The sequence below is a fragment of the Haliotis rubra genome, unplaced genomic scaffold, assembly GCF_003918875.1.
Source record: "Haliotis rubra isolate DU_JTF1 unplaced genomic scaffold, ASM391887v1 Scf624, whole genome shotgun sequence".
Lineage (NCBI taxonomy): Eukaryota > Metazoa > Mollusca > Gastropoda > Lepetellida > Haliotidae > Haliotis > Haliotis rubra.
Genome location: NW_025767329.1, coordinates 502132 through 521098, shown reverse-complemented (window position 1 = coordinate 521098; position 18967 = coordinate 502132). Strand labels below are relative to the sequence as shown.

General features: G+C 39.8%; 1 protein-coding gene across 1 annotated transcript in view; it reads left to right on the top strand.

Annotated features, from left to right (window-relative positions):
• Nucleotides 1-18967, top strand: part of LOC124256328 (cardioacceleratory peptide receptor-like) — a 98709-nt gene that overhangs the window by 43368 nt on the left and 36374 nt on the right. Inside the window, exon 3 of the mRNA XM_046690311.1 lies at nucleotides 6885-7023. Coding sequence (XP_046546267.1) covers nucleotides 6885-7023 — 139 coding nt within the window. The remainder of the gene's footprint in view (nucleotides 1-6884; nucleotides 7024-18967) is intronic.

Here is an 18967-nt window from a genome sequence, read left to right as displayed (position 1 = left end):
GCGAAAACATAATATGAAAATTGGACCGAAATGTTTTGACATGTGAAGAGTCCGAGAGACAGCATGCACAGTCTTTTTATACCCAACTGATGAAGCGCCATCCCCACATGTACACGTCCAATCACCGCAGATAAATCGTAATATATAATTCATGACTCAAACAGACTTTTTTATTCGATTTTCTTTTTAAACCTGCACCCAGCAGTATTCCAGTTATATGACAGGGAACTTTAAATAATCGAAACTGAACCAGATGATAAAATGTGTGGCACAGATGAGATTCGACCTATGTTCATAGAGAGCAATGACAAGCATCAGTCAGGGAGCCTGACCACCCGGTCCCGTTAGCCTCCTGCGATAAGCATGGGTTGCTGAAGACCAGCTTTAACTCGCAGAATCACGTGGTCAAATTGAGTGAGTGAGTGAGTTTAGTTTTACGCCGCACTCAGCAATATTCCAGATATATGGCGGCGGTCCGTAAATAATGGAGTCTGGACCAGACAATCCAGTGATCAACAGCATGATTATCGATCTGCGCAATTTGGAACCGATGACATGTGTCAACCAAGTCAGCGAGCCTGACCACCCGATCCCGTTATGGTCAAATTGAACATCTGACACTCTGTGATGATGGGTCTGAAAGCACTCCACCTCAACAAGGGCGGTGGGGTAGCTTAGTGGTTAAGGTGTTCGCTCGTCATGCCGAAGACCCGGGTTCGATTTCCCACACGGGTACAATGTGTGAAGCCCATTTCTGGTGTCCCCCGCCGTGATATTGCTGGAATATTGCTAAAAGCTGCCTAAAACTAAACACACTCATTCACTCAATCCACCACAACAAGCTGGTGATGACATTGGTCAGTGAGTGCTTCATCAAATCAGCTGATCGTTCATCACCCACAATGCACTTCATCTTTAACTTTATGCATCCATCAGTTACACACTGCACCTCTTGTCAATCATTCTAATGGACATTGCTGCACTTTATGCATTAAGCTTCCCATCAATCGTTTATAAACACACACATTCATCAACTGATGCATTTTGTTGCCCTTCAATCAACAATATGAGTATAACAATCAGTCAAATCTACCTGGATGCGTCCTCGTATGCATTGTATCAATAGTTGCCTGGTAACGGTTACATCATCAAATCTACCTAAATGCATCCTCACATGTTTTGTCACAGAGGCGTGCCTCAGTAGTTGCCTGATAACACCATCAAATCCTAGCAAAAGTTTATAAATATTTTATGGTAGATATCTGGAGGATATTTCCTAATTTCGATGAAAAAAAATCTGAGAGAAATCTGTATTTTGTAACATTTTCTGCAACATATCTTTCCGGTTCGTCAGGAAAACGATTGCCGTGCCTTTGCATGGTTGGTTGGGATATACTCACAGTTCGGCGTACACCAACTGTGGTCGCCATGTCAAAGTGATTCATCGAATGCTTATGATATTGTCGAAAAACCTTCATTGGACTTTTTAGGAGAAATATCCTTTTTATTTATTGCGGAAAACGTTTTGTCGGTTTTATCAATTTAGTAACCCGTTGCGTATAATACAGTACAGGGTTCAGTTTGTAAACGATGGCTATTGTATTCGGTTCAAAACGCACTTACATCAATATACACATAACCTGTATGTCTCAAAACTAACACAGTAACTAAGACTTGAACACAGCGATCGTACACATGTTGACGTCTTCATTCAAGAGTCTGTCGTCGGTGATAGCCGCGGCCTGTTGAAGGGATGCCGAAGGGTGTTTATGGATGGATACAAATCTGAGTGAAGCGTAAAAGTATTACCACTAATCCTGGTACGACAATCTAGGATAACTTGACTGAAATGCACGGCTAACTACTTTACGAAGCGGTGTCCCCGGGGCCAATGTTGAGGGGCTTTCTGTAGACAGACGCAGTGTCAAATCTTCACATTGACGTTTGGAAATGAGCTCAAGCTGCTGGGCGTGATTTGGCAATTTTTGCTAATAAAGGGATGGATACCTACCTACATGAGTAACGCCTACTTCCGTGGGGCTCAGTACAGAGAGATAGAGGGGAGAGGAGAGAGAGAGAGAGAGAGAGAGAGGTTGGGAGGAGGAAAGAGAGTTAGAGGAGAGAGAGAGAGAGATAGACGGAGAGAGAGACGGAGAGAGAGAGAGAGACACGGATGCGTCTTATTCGGGATGCTGACACCATTCTTCAATAATGTTGTAATCACCGCTGTCATCTGTATCCATTTATTCAAGATGCTGAACGCAGACGCACGCACGAACGCACGCACGCAGGTACAGAGTTCATTTACCCGGTCCCGGTGGGAAACAAAGTTGATTATGACGCACAGTAGGGTAGACAGGTAGACAGTGTCGTGTCATCTTATGAAACGGAAGCACTGATCGCCTTGTAGTATTAGACACTCGAATTTAACGTGCAGGCCACAAAAATATCCCAGTGTTACCAAGTGTACCTTAGTTTACGAGGGGGCAGACTAGATTGGCGTAGTGACGTCAGTACAGTGTGGCATAGTGCAAAAAGTGTACTTTATTGCCTGATAAAATACTGTCGACACCTTTGATCTTTTAGCGAAGCATTTTAGAAATATTCGTTCAATATGCTTGATAGGAATGCTAAGAGCACGTGACGGTCACGTGCTAATAAGGTCAAGGGTTAAATTTACTCCCGGTTTACGATGACCACGATTCACCTCAGAGTTCTATTTCCTGCGGAAAATTGCCGATTGAGTTACGGGATAAGACGTAAGGTATGGAAAGTAGCGCCATCTCGGGGTCTCGTCGCCCTTGTCCATTGTTCAAAAATTGAATCTGACACACTCCATCAAACTAAACCCTATAATTTACCAATCGGGCCAACCATCAGTTCTGATCACCATCTATCTAAATTTGTACCCTATGCCCCAAGGGAGTTCGTCAACCGACAATATTTACTCAGCAGGGCAGACGACCTAATAAAGATTCAGCATGCAAGTGATAACACTTACATACTCCCTGAAAGCCTGTAAATGTATTTGTCATTACGACGCCACAATCTAGAAATGGTCATCAACTCAATGGCCTGTGGCCACGCTTCCCGACTCGTTGAACGCTTGCCTTGTTTATAGGTTAAGTACCTTTTGAGAAGTCTGAGGAGACAGTTGTGAGAAAAGACGTAAATTGGAGCTGGGAAATAGCGGCAAATGTCCCCTTGTTGCATGAGAATGAGATAAGGGTAACGTTAATGCAAATGACAAGAAGAAGAATTTGTTATATTTTTCTTGTCTGTGTTATCTCCCGGAGGACATTGTAGGAAAGTATATAGTCCTTAGGTCCACTTTGTTTAGAGATTTGAGTACACTCTTCGGCAGTGCTTTTCACCCCACATAACACCATCAGATGGAAGAGTGAGTGTGGTTTTACGCCGCAATATTCCAGCAATGTCACAGCTGGGGACTCCAGGAATGGTGTCACACATTGTACTCGGGCATAGATGGGCAGAGTTCTCTTGTAGAACATGTAACAACCTTGTTCTTAAAATCTTTAATTACTACGCAGTTTTCATTTCCTGCTATTACAAACGCCGTGAGCTGAAGTGAGTGAGTGAGTTTAGTTTTCCGCCGCCTTTAGCAATATTCCAGCAATATCACGGCGGGGACACCAGAAAGGGACTTCACACATTGTACCAGTGCGGGTCTCGAACCGGGTCTTCAGAGTGACGAGCGAACGCTTTAACCATTAAGCTACCCTTTTCGAGTAAATGACAGACAAGCAGACTTCATTTCATCACGTAATAGAGGAAGTTATGACCTGATGTAACAGCCGTTGTAGTTAGGATTACACTTTCGTAGTAAAGTACAGAACTAGTACTATTCTTGGTTGACGAGTCCCGTTCGGGATAAGAACCCACACTCCGAGAGTAAGGTACCTAATCGCCAGCATATATAGTGAGCGATCTAACCTCCAGAGCCATCGCGGCTTCTACAAAACGGAGTCAACCAAATGACAGTCTAGATCACGTTCTTTCATTACCCCTCTGATAAGAGCGAATCTAGAATCTGTACTTTGCTGAGAGAATGTTTTCCCAAATATAACAGATATTATATTGTAAAAGGCTTTGTGTATTTATTACCTAATGCCCCAAATATTCTCCCCCTTAAATGGCGATGTTCGCAAAACTTTCCGCCCGTGGGAACCAACGCAAATTAATGCAATTCTATTGTTAGTCACCGTAACCTGTTTCCTTGTTAAGTCGGGGCGGTAGGGTAGCCTAGTGGTTAAAGCGTTTGCTCGTCACGCCGAAGACCCGGGTTCGATTCCCCACATGGGTAAAATGTGTGAAGCCCATTTCTGGCGTCCTCCGCCGTGATATTGCTGTAATATTGCTAAAAGCGGCGTAAAACCATGCTCACTCACTCCATGTTAAATTATTAGCTAGTAAACTAACTGGTCCAGACTCACTAATGCATGTATTGTAAAATATATAATTACGTCGTACTATAAAACCTTACATTATTGCTAAATGCAGCAATAAACAACTGGAACCAGGAACCACTAACGTTAAACAGGCACACCATTGGAATCAAGTTGTGGGTGTTGATTTCATTCTCGCCACGACTGTGTCTGGCTTTCAGTTTGACCACACCACAGGAAGACATCTATCCTCTGGACATTAGACATAGGTGGATTGCTGTAGTAGCATATTATCTCTGACAATAAAAGTCTGCAACTATGATCCGGCTCCGTCTCATCATCCGTGCAGATAATATCCTCCTTGTAACGCTGGAAACTGATACTTTGGATGATGATATATAATGAAACCCAATTTTCTAAAATACGCCGATGATGTTTGATGTCCATATGCTGGGCAGACATGATGGTACCTTGTTTACTTCAAGTCACGTTTTTGGTTTCGATGCTGATTGCTTTCATAAAAGGACTTACTTTTACATGTCCCGTCAGACTGAAACCAGACATTTATGGGCTTGGCAAATTTCGTCTTATTATATAGCTCAAGCAGAAACCGATTTTACTGCAGTGTTGGCGAGCTGGTAAATTAATCATATATTTTATTAAATTGATTATATATGATATCTCTTCTATAATTGCTTAAATTCAGGTGGGGAGTTGATATGTGGGCGTTCAAATTTAAATGTTACCGCAAAGTAACCCTCGACAAATATATTTTCAATATCGTTTTGACTATATTGCATGAAACAACTTCAAAGTCGATGCTTGAATGGGATATATAGATGTACGCCCTTATCTAGACTTCCGTGAACCCCCCCTTATTCGTATTTACACATAAATGTATAAATGATATTTATAGATAATCAAATACCTCCAGGATATCGACAGCAATCAATCGACCACCATAGGAATGGTGAAGGCCAACACACGAGTTTAACGACATCATGATATTACAAGTTTCAAGTTACTCCTGTTTTCATACTTCTGTTAATCACACATTCCTTTACAATTCATTTCACTTAACTGAAGTTTGAAAATCGACTGTGGTCGAATGTGACTTCAAAGTTCTAACTTACATGTATTTGAGTATAACAGCAACGCATTACATGCGCGTTTAAGATCGTACTGACGTGCTTGGGGAATTGATAAGTAGTCATTAAGTAGTAGTTTTTAATTGTTTTATATCTCTGTGTCGTGAAAAATTATGTAGTTGTATTGGAGTTGGTCCCTGCGCGGTAGTATCGTAACGAAACGGTACAGGTGTCAATTCTTGGGTGTCATTTCACCTGATGAACGAGTAAGAATATACTCCGAAACTCAGAGCGCAAGTGTATGCCAGTTCTTTCCCTACAGATTGCCCCTGATGTTGTAAACTGCTGAGCGTGTTATGTTTGATGATGTTAGGTAACGCTAAATTGTTTTTGTGTTCTCGGATCTGACACCTCTATTTCCTTTATCAAAGTATTGAGAGGCATCCTATTGTTCTTCCCATAAGAACGTCTGGTATTTAATTTTTATATATGTAAAAAATATTGTGGTGAGTGCTTGTGGCGATAATGGTGTCAGCGTTTCGGCGTCACTTCAAGGCCTCATTTTGGAGAGGTTTTAACGACAAGGGTGGGATAATTTTGTTTTAAATGACAGCTCTTGGTTCATACGAAGTAGCTGTATTGCTGCTACAACGTAAAACACATGGGCACAATGTGTGAAGCCCATTTCTGGTGTCCCCCGCCCTGATATTGCTGGAATATTGCTAAAAGCGGCGTAAAACTCACTCACTCACTCACTCACTACAACGTAAAACTCAACATGCATTCATGGGCGTACGCTGCTATAGTTAGTGATCATAATCTGAATGTGCTTTAAGTGCATCGTTGAAATATACGCTTATTATCTTTAAAAGCTCACGAGATTGTGTTTTACATCCATAGTCCTATTTCTATAATTTCAGTCTTTGCAGAAAGGATGAGACATATTGCTCATCCGTGCAATTTAAAATGTAAAATAAATTAACTATACTGACACACAAAGATAAAACATTACTCAAATTAAAGTACAAAACACACGATTTTATCAGTAAAATCAATAAATGATGACTGTGTTGCATTGCTGTTTGATTCCACATTCTAAAATCTGTAAACTTTTAATTTTTGTGACCATTTTGAAATTATTTCTACTTTTTAATGTTTGTTTTTAAAGTGTTTCAAATATGATATGGTAATAAGACAGGATCGTGATAAGTTTCTCAAATCTTTCCAGGAAACATTGTTTACCTATCATTGTCACCATCCTGAGATAAATATGCCTGTTTGTAGCATTTCTGACTGTAAACATGTTTGAACTTTCTCCTTTTTGCTTCTGTTTTGCAGTTTGAAATATGTAAGTATATATGGGAACCACATTATCTCTGTTGTGTTGCAGGCGCCCCAGCTGGTGCTGGTGTCGATGCTTCTCGCCTTTATCGTCATTGGCAACTTGTGTGTCCTTGCTGCCATACAACTGTCCAAAACTGGTCGAAAGACCCGGATGAACTTCTTCATAATGCATTTGGCCATTGCAGGTAAGGAATTAGCCATCATATTCTGTTATGTTTAGCGTCTTGAATTTACCATTCGAAAAACGCAAGGAGGTTTTGCAAATGTTATTGACGGGTGCCACCGGTGGGACAAGATAGCTTCACCTTTTCGCGAACACCAGGTGACATCACTATTTCCATGGTGATTCATAAACACATTCTCATTAGCAGAGATGGATGTGGAAGTGGGTTTGTCGCTTTTCCTTACGTTTGAAATTGAACTCTGCTTTCTGTGCTACAAGAACCACATTTAACACAATGGTACCCAACCGCCCATAATGCCGAAATTTACAAACTATTTTTGTATGCTGGTGATACTAAACCTTTTGATAGAAAAAACAACCGATCTTAAGAACACAATTGATAACTTGTAACCCTTATGTGTTGTTTGAAAACTTAAGGTAAATATTGAAAAAACGACAATAATAATATCTGGATTACAACAACCACATAAATGCAAGTAGAAATATTCCATTTCGGTCGGCAAAAAGTACCGTTGGCGGAAGTTATATTCTATCTAATAATTATTACATCAGAACGAATACTCTGTACCCAGCAATGTCTGTTTGTGTCAGTGTGTTCATACTCATCGCCGCAAAAACATAAGAAACTATCATGTTGTTGTATGTATAAGTTGACATCTTTAACGGAGGAGGCGTAACAGTAGGAGGAGGAACAGCGCTAACACGTACTGCACGTGCTACATAGTGTATGTCGTTGTTGACGGACGCTATTCAGCTGATGTGAAACGGTGTGTGTTGCCCTGGAAGAAAAGGTCATATTAATCCGTTGCGGCCACGTCACCATAACTCATTTAAGGCCATTACACGTCGGGGCCTTGCTCTCTGGATTCCGTACTGCCCATGGTAATAAGGGACTTGACAGGAAAAGCAAGTACCAATCTATTTTTCACCCACTCCAGAAATATCCTGCCGTTCAACAGGATAGTAACTTCTCATTGGAGACACACGTGCAATATTGAGTATTAAAAAAATGTACTTTTAACATTCGACAGAGATCTGAAAAACATGTTTTCTAATCGCGAGAATGTGATGCCCAAAAGGTCACCTAAAGCCTTTAAAGAATCTTCAAAGATACTCCGTACTTTGTGAAGCATTAAATATTTTTCCTTTTTCCAAATCATATTTCTTAACCTTTATTGCATTTTAGATTAGAACTGGTAATCAAACACTACCAATAGAAACAGGCCAAAAGGGAAATATACCACAGGAACAAAAGTCTTTTATGCCGAATTCCACAACCTTACGCTCTAAATGTATCAACGTATATTATACAAAATGGCTAAACATAGTGAAATGCCGTTTATAGTTTACAAATGGTGAAGTACCAACTTCTCAAAATGTTAAAGTTCCACAGAAATGTTAATGATACACTGTGACTCTTTGGCTTTTTTAAAGTATAACTGTGCAACCGACAGTAAATATTGTGTAAGAATAGGATAGAAACTTTCAAAGGTACACGGGACGGTTATCAAATCTTCAGTCATCTAAACATACCTGCCTTGGCATCTGTGTTATCTTGTGACACTCATGTACAAAGTGTCTGACCACCAAATCTTATCGGCCATTTACCCTTGACCAGGGTCTCGATACCAATCACACTAGTCAGAGAATGCCAATGAACGCATTAGCTGGCTTATTACTGACATGAAAGTGATCTTAATAATTACTGTGATTAAGTCCGTTCCCCTTATCCACGTTAGATCGGTCCTAAGAGAAATATCTGAATGATTATGTAGACTTTATTATCATATATAGTTCTAGGACAGATTGAAAGGCTGCCGTCCCTATCCCGCCCAATAGACTAAGAATGAATATGGCGATCAGCATGCCTATTAGGTTGTTGTTATGTTGTAAACATTACTGCTACTAGAGCTTTTTGAGGACACTGGTTTTGCTGAAACGAAATGGGTGTTATTTCTTATTTTTAATTATGTTGTGTTGTGCTGAATTGTGGAATTCGTCTTTCATATAACACATGTGGGAAAATTGCCGATCGTTAATCGAATACATTTTTCCTTTTTAACATCTACTGTGGCCGATTATTTTATTATTTTTATTTTTTATTCAGATGTGTCATATTGCTCATTTAATTACTACTGTCACCTTCCTTGTTATCCCCTCGCTTAAACAGACATCTGTCCACACTCACTGTTCACTCACTCACTCACTCACCCACACACCTACCGTTTTTCTCACTCATTTATTCCTTACCTTGTGCACCGAAACACTCACTTAATCCCACTCACTCACTCACTCACTCACTCACTCATGTGAAAACTCTGAATAGCAATTTTAAGCTATAGTTGTAAAAAGACACTGCAATATCCTGGCAAAAAAATAAAATGGTAATAGCTGCCAGAGTTCACATAACGGCTTTATACAACACTCACTCAGTCCAAAATCTGCAAGGTTGGTGAATATATAAAACATCCATTCATTGACCAAAGCTAACATGATAGCTCGCGTATCTCAATCGTAATTTGGTACATTGAACAGAACAATCCGGAATCTGCATTAAAAATATCTGTCAATCTGTAGGATATACCCCGCTAACACAAAGCAGAACTTGATCCTATACTTCAATCAGCAAATCACAGAACCGTTATATTATCTATGTTTCTATGACATTCACTGACTTGCTTGCCAAATCCTGACATGCATTAACGTCAAGTATCTGAGTACAGATGCTCATCTAATCCAAGACAATACCCCAGTTCATGTATAAGCGTCTAACACACTCCCACGTCGAGTCACAATATATCACTGGAGCCTACTTCTAATTTGTGTTCCTCCAGTAAATAAACGAATGGTGACATTGCTTCTCTAAACCAGCGTTTCCTCACCCTGTATTGCTTGATACTTCATTCCAAGCCTTTTAAGTCAGCTCAACGCTAACTAAGCAAGTGCTTTATTGTCCAAAAGTCTTACTAAGTGCGCGACACGCTTTGCATGGTATTCCGGTTCATACTTGAACAAATTGCGAACAGCGTCCGGCGATCCATGAATGTAAATGAGTTTGTATAGAGGCTCAGTTGTGCCAAATTGGTTTGACGAATCCAGCCAGTTTCCAAACTGCCTTTATGCCCTCACGTCTTACCGGAGCCAAATCGATCAAATTAGTCTTGTAGTGAATTTCACTCACGTAAACTAAGTCAATGAGAAACGTCCTTTGTTCTTTTCGTTCAACAGAGAAATATTATTTCGTTTGTTGTATATGGGTTTAAGAAGATTTTACCAATCAGGTCAAAGTGATCGAACTAAACTGTGAGGTGATGCCTGGGTGCAAGACTGTCCTAAATCTTACTCACTTTCAGCCGCTCATATTTGACACGATTTGGTAATGAAAGACTTGTATATTGAAATATGTACAGTGCAACAACTGGAACATCAATCTCATGTACAAAAAGGAATACTCATGAAAATTTAAATTTATTAAAAAAAGGCAAACGAATTCTCGTTTCAATTCCAAATTTCTCTCTTGTCAATCTGAAACAATAAATAGGTTAATAACATTAAATCACTACTGTCGCGTATTTCTGTCATCCAATGGAATCTTAGCAAGCCTGTTGTTTCATTTGCAGATGGTAAAGATGTTTATCATGTTTCGTGCAAATGCGTTCAAAAGAAAAAACATTTTTCCGAATGTTTGATGAAAATCATAGAAAAACACATTCCAGATTGTCACTCTCGCTGTAAATGCAACACGTGAACATGGAAACTGATTTAGAGTTTTTCACTGCACCCTTGAGACAACATCCAAGAGCTTAAATTCCATATCAATCATATAAAAGAAAAAAAGAAAAAACAGTTCACTTCGATTCCGGTTTATGTTTCAAAAATGATTGAATAATTATGACCTGTCGCTTCAAACCTTGTCGTTTGCAATTGATTTGTGACAACCAACGACATGGTCACAGAAGCCGCCATACAACACAGCAACCGCCTCTTTGTAGCGTGATCACATAATATTATTCTATCAAGAATCAAGGCCCCGTTGTACCGTGACCTCATGGAGTGCTAATCAAGTAATGACCTTCTACAGATACAATGCTTCAATAACAGTGTGGAATCGAACTCCAGCCTTTTTAACAAAGACAAAGGCAGGTTGAACACATGCTGTTGTAAGGCAGGGCTTACATTACGTCCGTTTTTTCTTGCGCTGCGTCGTAAGTTACGTCAAAAAACCGCAAGTCAGTTATTTTATCATTTATACCTTACACTACGTCCGTTTTTTGGGTGCGTTGCGCTGTGCTGCGTTAAAATAGGTCAGACAGTATTTTTGACGCAACGCAAATTGAAACGCAGAGGGAATTCCCTTGATGACGCCATTTTAACAAGGTATTTTGCCAACACGTGAGTAGTTCCGGTGAGTTGATTTTGTAATTTCTTGAACGAAACAAGCCAATGTAACATGTAATCCTCGTAATTGGATCACTCCAGAATGCTTTATCTGTTTGTATATGACTTAAACTATTTCATAAATATTAAGTAATATACCATATAATTCTATTTACATAACTGCTGTGGTTGTGATTAATTCACAGCTATGGCCGCCATCTAACGCATGTTCAAAACGCATATCCACGCATATAGTGTAAGAGCAAAAACGCAATGCATAACGCATGCGTTAAAAAAAACGGACGTAATGTAAGCCCTGCCTAAATCACGTACTGCTAAAAAAACACTGCACCGCTAGGCACCAAACTGCGCTACGCCGCATAGTACTACCGCACCGCACCGCACCAACTGCTCACCATACCAACGCACCGTACTATGGCCTGTGGTATTGGCACCAGCAACAAACACCAATACTAAGCCAGAACTTAACCCCCGGCTTATAAACAACCGCAGTACCAAATGAATCGATAACAGGTATAAACTGAGAGAAAAAACATCGCCAAAGGTTCCATCGTTTCACCATTACATTTAATCACGCCAATATTTATCATTAATACAGTTATCGTGGTTAGTTCAAGGACAGGTGGCTTCTCCCCGAACCGCCCCACGACGTGCCTATTACACTAATACTTATGTCCAGATATGTTCATTGACGATAATAGCTGTCACCAGCATGTCCATCAAGTATTGGTCAGCTGCAGCAGCCTTATCTCAATGGTCAAGCCATGATCGCTTCAAGGATATCCACCTCATCCCTAACATCAGCCGGCGTCCCAGTAATCCTTCAATAATTACCATCAATATGTCGCCTGATTACTTGTATGTTAGTGACAGGGAGAGTAGCCACTTCCTCATGAGGCACAGCATAGATTTTCAGGGTCTCATTCAGTTCTGGATTATGATTGCTAACCCTCCCTCATCGATCAGCACCAGACTGTATGAAAAAGTCATTCTAGCAGTAACACCATGTGTAATTGCAACACAGCCCTGCAGTTAAAATGACAATGGGTTATCAGATGTATTATCATGTGTTTGGGTTGTTTTATGTTGTTTTATGTTCTTTTTTGTGACCCCGGAAACAAGTGTGTCTTTATCTGCCACATCAAAAATTCGTTTACGATTCACGTGAAGTTATGATTTATCAGAGTCGGTTCTTAATTATTCCATACTGTCCCCTTCAATAAGATTCGAACACGAACAAGCCAAGGTGTTTTAATTTAGACATGTCAATGCACAGAAAGATAAGTAATTTGTAAGATAATTGAGATAAGCTTAGTGTGGGTGTGCTTGTACGTCTTCGTCTTGTTGTCTTTGACACCACACACATGTAACAGCCAGATATCGGCGCCTTGTAAACAATTTGCAACGTGTAATGCCATGTTTGATCTCAAAAGCATCGAGGTCGGGGTACTAAGTACTCGAAATCAAACAAGTCCCTAAGTTTAATCATATGCTCAGTAAAATGTAAAATTGGCCCAAACTTGGTTGGAAAACGAACACATTCCCTTACGTAAATGCTGCAGAATTTCTGCACTTGTAACCTTGTTGAACTTGGACCCAGTCATCGTTTTAATTTTATTTTATTTTTTAAAAAGACAGTTAATCGACTATCGCTCCACTGGAATTTCTGCTCCATCTTTTTTGCTTAACTTGGGATAGACACAAAAAAGTTTTCATATTTATGGCGGTCCACGGGGATAGAACGAGGATAGAACCACAAAATGAACCCAGTTACCGACCTCGACCGCCGATTCATTGGATCGACTCTAAAGAGAAGCGTAGATTGCTCGAGACCTTTTCTAACCTGGAAACGACACGGATATTATTGTCTGGGCAGAAACCTCATAATAATAACATTAAATGGATATTTCTTGTGCGCCATCGTCCACCCAGAGCATACTCACAGTGCTACATATTAAAGAGTCACTAGAGTTCATGAGGAAAATATTACAGTTCGTCGATAGACCATCAGAATATTTGGCAGTTATAGGTTGTAGAATTTTGTTAAGAGGAAGGTTTTGAGTCCTGACCTGAATGCTTCTAAAGATGAAGCATTTTTATGGGAGAAGGAAGACTGTTCCACAGGGTTGGTGCTGCAAATTTGAATGATCTATGTCCAAAGTGTTTGAGATGAACTGCAATAGTCAATCCTTGAGAGAACAAGTGACTGAGTGAGAACTTTAGCTGCATCTGTGGTTACAAGATTGCTGATGTTACCAGTAGGGTGGAGATGGAAGTAGCCTACTCTACAGAGATGGTTCACATGTTGCTCCGTGGTGAGACAAGGATCAAGATAAACACCTAGGTTCTTGACACTGGATGAAAGTAGGTTGGCTACTGTGATATCCGTAGAGTTGATCCTCATTTGCTTCCATAATGGCTATATGTCGCCATTCAAATTTTGGTCTAACTACGAAATAGTTATAACTGCCGATAATTCTATACATGTACATGTTCTGCTATTTCCCAAATTCGAGTTAAAAGGTCTTATTGTGGCAAGTTATGACTTGCGATCAACTTCACACATTAACGAAGTTGTACTTTGTCATTTCCAATACCCACGAATATACGCTTTCATAAATTCATCAATAAAGTTCTTCAACTCTTGGAAAAAGCTTACCCATGGGTTACCATCTTCAAAGGACTTTAAAGACATTCACATTTACGTGTTATTTTCATTTTCAAAGACATATAAGTCATCAAAGAGGTACCATCAGCATGGTATATGACGCCGTGCTCCTAATACCACGCATGAGGCATTATGAATTATACTACACCCCTCCATCATACACCGTGTGATGAAGAGGAATATCGGTTAACACAAAAAATGGAAGTTGCCGGTCAATCTCAGCGGTTAATCTACAATGAAAGGGAGGTCCCGTGCAATTTGACCCTGCTCTTGTGTCGGGAATTGCCGTAGGTGGATGGTATTTATGTCACATTTTGTCTGTAATGGCCTCGCCGGGTTGATCGCTGCCGGAAACGTGCTTGAGACATGTAGATTAGGGGGAGATAATCACAATGACGGGCAGTCATTTTGAAATTGACCAGTACAAGTGTTGTGGATGTCAGTGATGTGCTCATTAAATCTGCATTGTGACAGACACGGGGTTCGTGGAGGACAGTTTTGTTTGTTGTGAAGGTTTTGTTGCATCAGAAACACTTGATGGAACCTGACATAAAATTTATAAACTACTGACTTTTATGTCAAATGTCAAAAGAATAACTGAGAAAATACCTTACAGGCTATTGCGAACTTATCTTCCCCGGGGTTTTTTAAATACAGTTTTCAGCATGCATCGCAAAACCAACAACAGTGATAAGAGCATTTCAATAAATAAACAAAATTTCCGCTAAAAGAACAGTCTGTTGTGCGAAAGGCGTTCGCTCGTCAGGCCAAAGACCCGGGTTCGATTCCCCACGAGTACAATGTGTGAAGCTCATTGCTGGTGTCCCCCGCCGTGATATTGCTAGAATATTGCTAAAAGCGGCGTAAACCATACTCACTCATTCACTTCGGTATCACTAGTTAGTGTACCCCACCGCCAATATGAGTAACAGAAGTGTGAACAAAATATATATGAGCGCTCATCTGCCTATCTGTCGATAAAGGCAGTGGCAAGCCTATCGTAAAATGCGGGCATTACACACTCACTCACTCACTCACTTTATGAATCGCTATCTGATACTTATATCAGGTGTTCACAAAAATATGTGAGCGTATCCAGTTCCGCCGACGGTACCGTCACACATAGATGCACAGGCAAGTCAGTTGTTCATCCTGATATACATGAGAACATATCGTAAAAGTCACAATGGGATCATCAAGACAATCAGATAATCGTTTATTTCCTAATTGTATGTTCGTAAGTCACGGTCCTTGAAAACGTGATGTTTGCCGGTGATATCAGGACACATTGCTAATGACAAACGTATCCGTGGTGATTCCGGGTAAGATTTATATAAGGTCTCTAGCAACCTATGCCAGTTGTGTTAAGCAAATAATACATCGGATCGACATGCTCGGTGATTTGATTGCTTTCAGGACCTTTGATCTCAGTTGCATGCGTCGATACGCATGGTGTCAGTCATTTCACTGGATTGTCAGGTCCAGATTTGAATATTTACAGACCGCCAACATATAGCTGAAATATTGCTGAGTGCAGCGTTCGAAAGCAAACAAATGCCAAACATTTCTTTGTGATGTCATGAGCAATGACTGACCTCATCTCATTTACAGGCAATAACATTATAAGTTGTATACTTCTCTCGAGGGTAATACGGTCTGATGTACGCATCTTTGTAGCAGTGTTCCCCGAGCCGGTAGATTTAATGTATATGTCAGGGTAGAGATTGCGATCTGGTAGGATCGGAGATTCTACCAGTAGAGATTGCGATCGGAGTCTCTACCAGTAGAGACTCTGATTATATAGAATAACCTATACAATCGCAATCTCTACCAGTAGAAGCTCAAATCTGATCCTACTAGTAGAGATACAATCCAAGTGAATATTTAGAAAAACAAAATTTATTTTCGTATATAGTAGAATGACATCTTCCATTGAAAAGTGCACACTGTTTGTCCAACTTGATGTTTACAAACAAAATGAAAATAAAACATTGTTACTTTGTTTTCATTTATGATTGTTATTTTAAATATAGGAAAGTTATAGGATTACAAAAAAGATTCGATAAGTTACGTAATTATTGTGATAAATGGCAGATAAAGGTAAATATAGAAAAAACTAAGGTATTCGGCTATGTATGGGTTAATCAAGATGTAGGCTGTATTAACAGTTTTATTTCAAGTTTTAAGGAAAGGTGTATTGCTATTTATAGCCAGTGGTTTTTTTTGAAAGTATATCAAGTTATTCCAAACTTCGGTTATATAAATCTGTTAAAAGTGAAATTAAATGTAAGGATTATTTATTGCTAATTAGTGTACCAGTTTACCGTATTGTACTCGGTAAGCTCCGATGCTCTAATCATCAACTGCTAATCGAGGAAAGACGAAAGATCCGCCTAGCACGGATTGAAAGATTATGCCCTTTTTGCATTGTACCCATTATTGAGTCTTTATATCACTTCTGCTTAGAATGTAATTTATATAATAATCTTCGTCAGGCCCTGCTCCAAAGTATTATTACACTTCTCCATCTCTCCATAAATTTGTAAACCGCCTCCGTGGTGTAGTGGTTAGAGCGTCCGCCCGATGAGCGGAATGTCGCGTGTTTGATCACCGACCGCGTCATACCAAAAGACGTTAAAATATGGTACTTGTTGGTCCCTGCCTGGCGCTCGGCATTAATGGGTACAAAAAGGACTGGTCGGCTCGGAGTCAGTATAATGTGTCTGAGAGGGGTATTCCTGCTTCACTGCGACATGGTATCTCAGTGGGCTAGCACTATAAAACCAGCTTAAGTCTGGGCTAGTACAAGCAGCTGCACATACACATACACACGCATGCACGTCGTCATATGAGCGAAATATTATCAAGTGCTACGTTAAACCAATTTCACCTCACCTCACCATATATTTGTACAATTGTTGTCATCTTTGTTGTTTGCCACAGATCAGAGTTTCTACCATTTGAATTGGAAATGGTACTGGTAGAATCTCATATTGTACCAGTAGAGACTCTGATTGCAATCTCTACTAGTAGGATCGGAGATTCTACCAGTTTAGACTCTGATCGCAATCTCTACTGGTAGAAACCCCGATCGCAATCTCTACTGGTAGAATCTCCGATCCTACCAGATGGCAATCTCTACCCTGACATATACAATAGTTTAAATAAAGCAGTGACAATCGGTAAAATAAATGTTTACATAGTGAACTCAAAAACAGCTAATCGATCAGTTTTCGAACTCCTTGCATTGCATGCGTCATATTATGACGTCATACGATTGTTAGCGATACAGCTTCTCGGCGGAGAGTTTGGCGGTTACCGTGGCAGCGGGTAATATTTTTTCCAGTTGTCACCCTCCTCGGAGGGGTGACACGAAACTTGTTAAAGCGTCATTGACCAATGAAATTTTAGTATTTTACATGAAGGTAAAATTGATATGACGTCACGTTGCCAAGGCTTCTTCGTGAGCAACCCAAATAATTAGTGTGATTATACCAATGGAGTGAAGCCAAAACTTTATTCATCCGTCAAACTTACCCAAAACCTATTTCCAAGATAGGCGTAATGCATACTGATTTCATAATCTGAAAGTAACATTAGAGGTTCAATTCGACACCGTCTGTTCAGCTCCAAGCGTCAAGTTCTAACAATTCGGTTTCAGCGAGTTCAGAACATCCAATGTGAGTTCAAGCTCGTTTTCACATAACGGTTATTCATAGTATGATAATGAAATGATTGCTCTCCATGTTTGAGCTAAACCCGGACCAGGATGTGTCGTTTTCCTAATTAAAGAAGTTCGAGAATTTCTATAGCATGAATTGGCTGGATGAGTCATTGATGGGCGGTCTACATTTTCAGTTGATTGATACGGAAGATGACAGATGCTCTGTACCTGCTATTTACACCACACGTGTGGTTTAGAAAATCTCCAAATGAGCTTGTATCTTTGACATGTAGCAGTGTCAAGGTCAGCGCTTGGATATTCAAAGGTCATGACCCGTTTTTTTGATTGATTTTGTTCGGATATTGTTTTGTACATTTAACTCGAAGAACCAACGAGATGCCAACTTGGACATTCCTGATACATAATCCCATGTGGCACGTACACCTCAATTGTTGTTATGAATGGCCAAATAACAGACAACATCAGTATATTTCGGATGTGTTTTCAAAAGCTTCCTTCATCGCCGATAGCTACACGGGGTAGATGCATTGTGATGGTGTCGTCTTTCTAGACGAGATCAGAATTTTACACTCTGAATTTTGAGAGCAAAACAATATGTCCTGATTTCACGCACACACACACACACACACACATGCACGGACGTACGCACACACACACACTCAAAAGTAGTTTGCGAGGCAGAAAATCACCTTCTGATATTAAATACATAGTTTTGACATGGTGAACATTTATAGTTTCCTTGAATGTTTATTAGAACTTCCACGACAGTTATTAAACCAAAGTCCATGTCTTTCACTCATTCTATTTTTGGTTTTTAAGAATGAACAAAACAACAAAACAAACATCTGTGATGTATCAGGCTGATAATAAAACAACAAAACATAAAACCGCCTAATTTTATGTTCAGCCTTACATACCTTACTTGCACTAAAAAAAAACGAATTGTAAGTTTACAGCCAGCTGCAGTGATATTCTATGACACATTGTAGAACAAAGAAATATTTTCGTAACGTTGGCATATTTTTATGAGTTACACAAAACAAATAAACCATACGCCTCCTGTTTTTACGTTATTATTTCAAAATATAAAGTGCCTTAAACGTTCCTTTTGATTTTTAATTTCACTTTTAAAGAATTCAGCAACACGACGAGAAATACTGTCGTGGATAATTTCATCTAACACAAGTGTTGTCA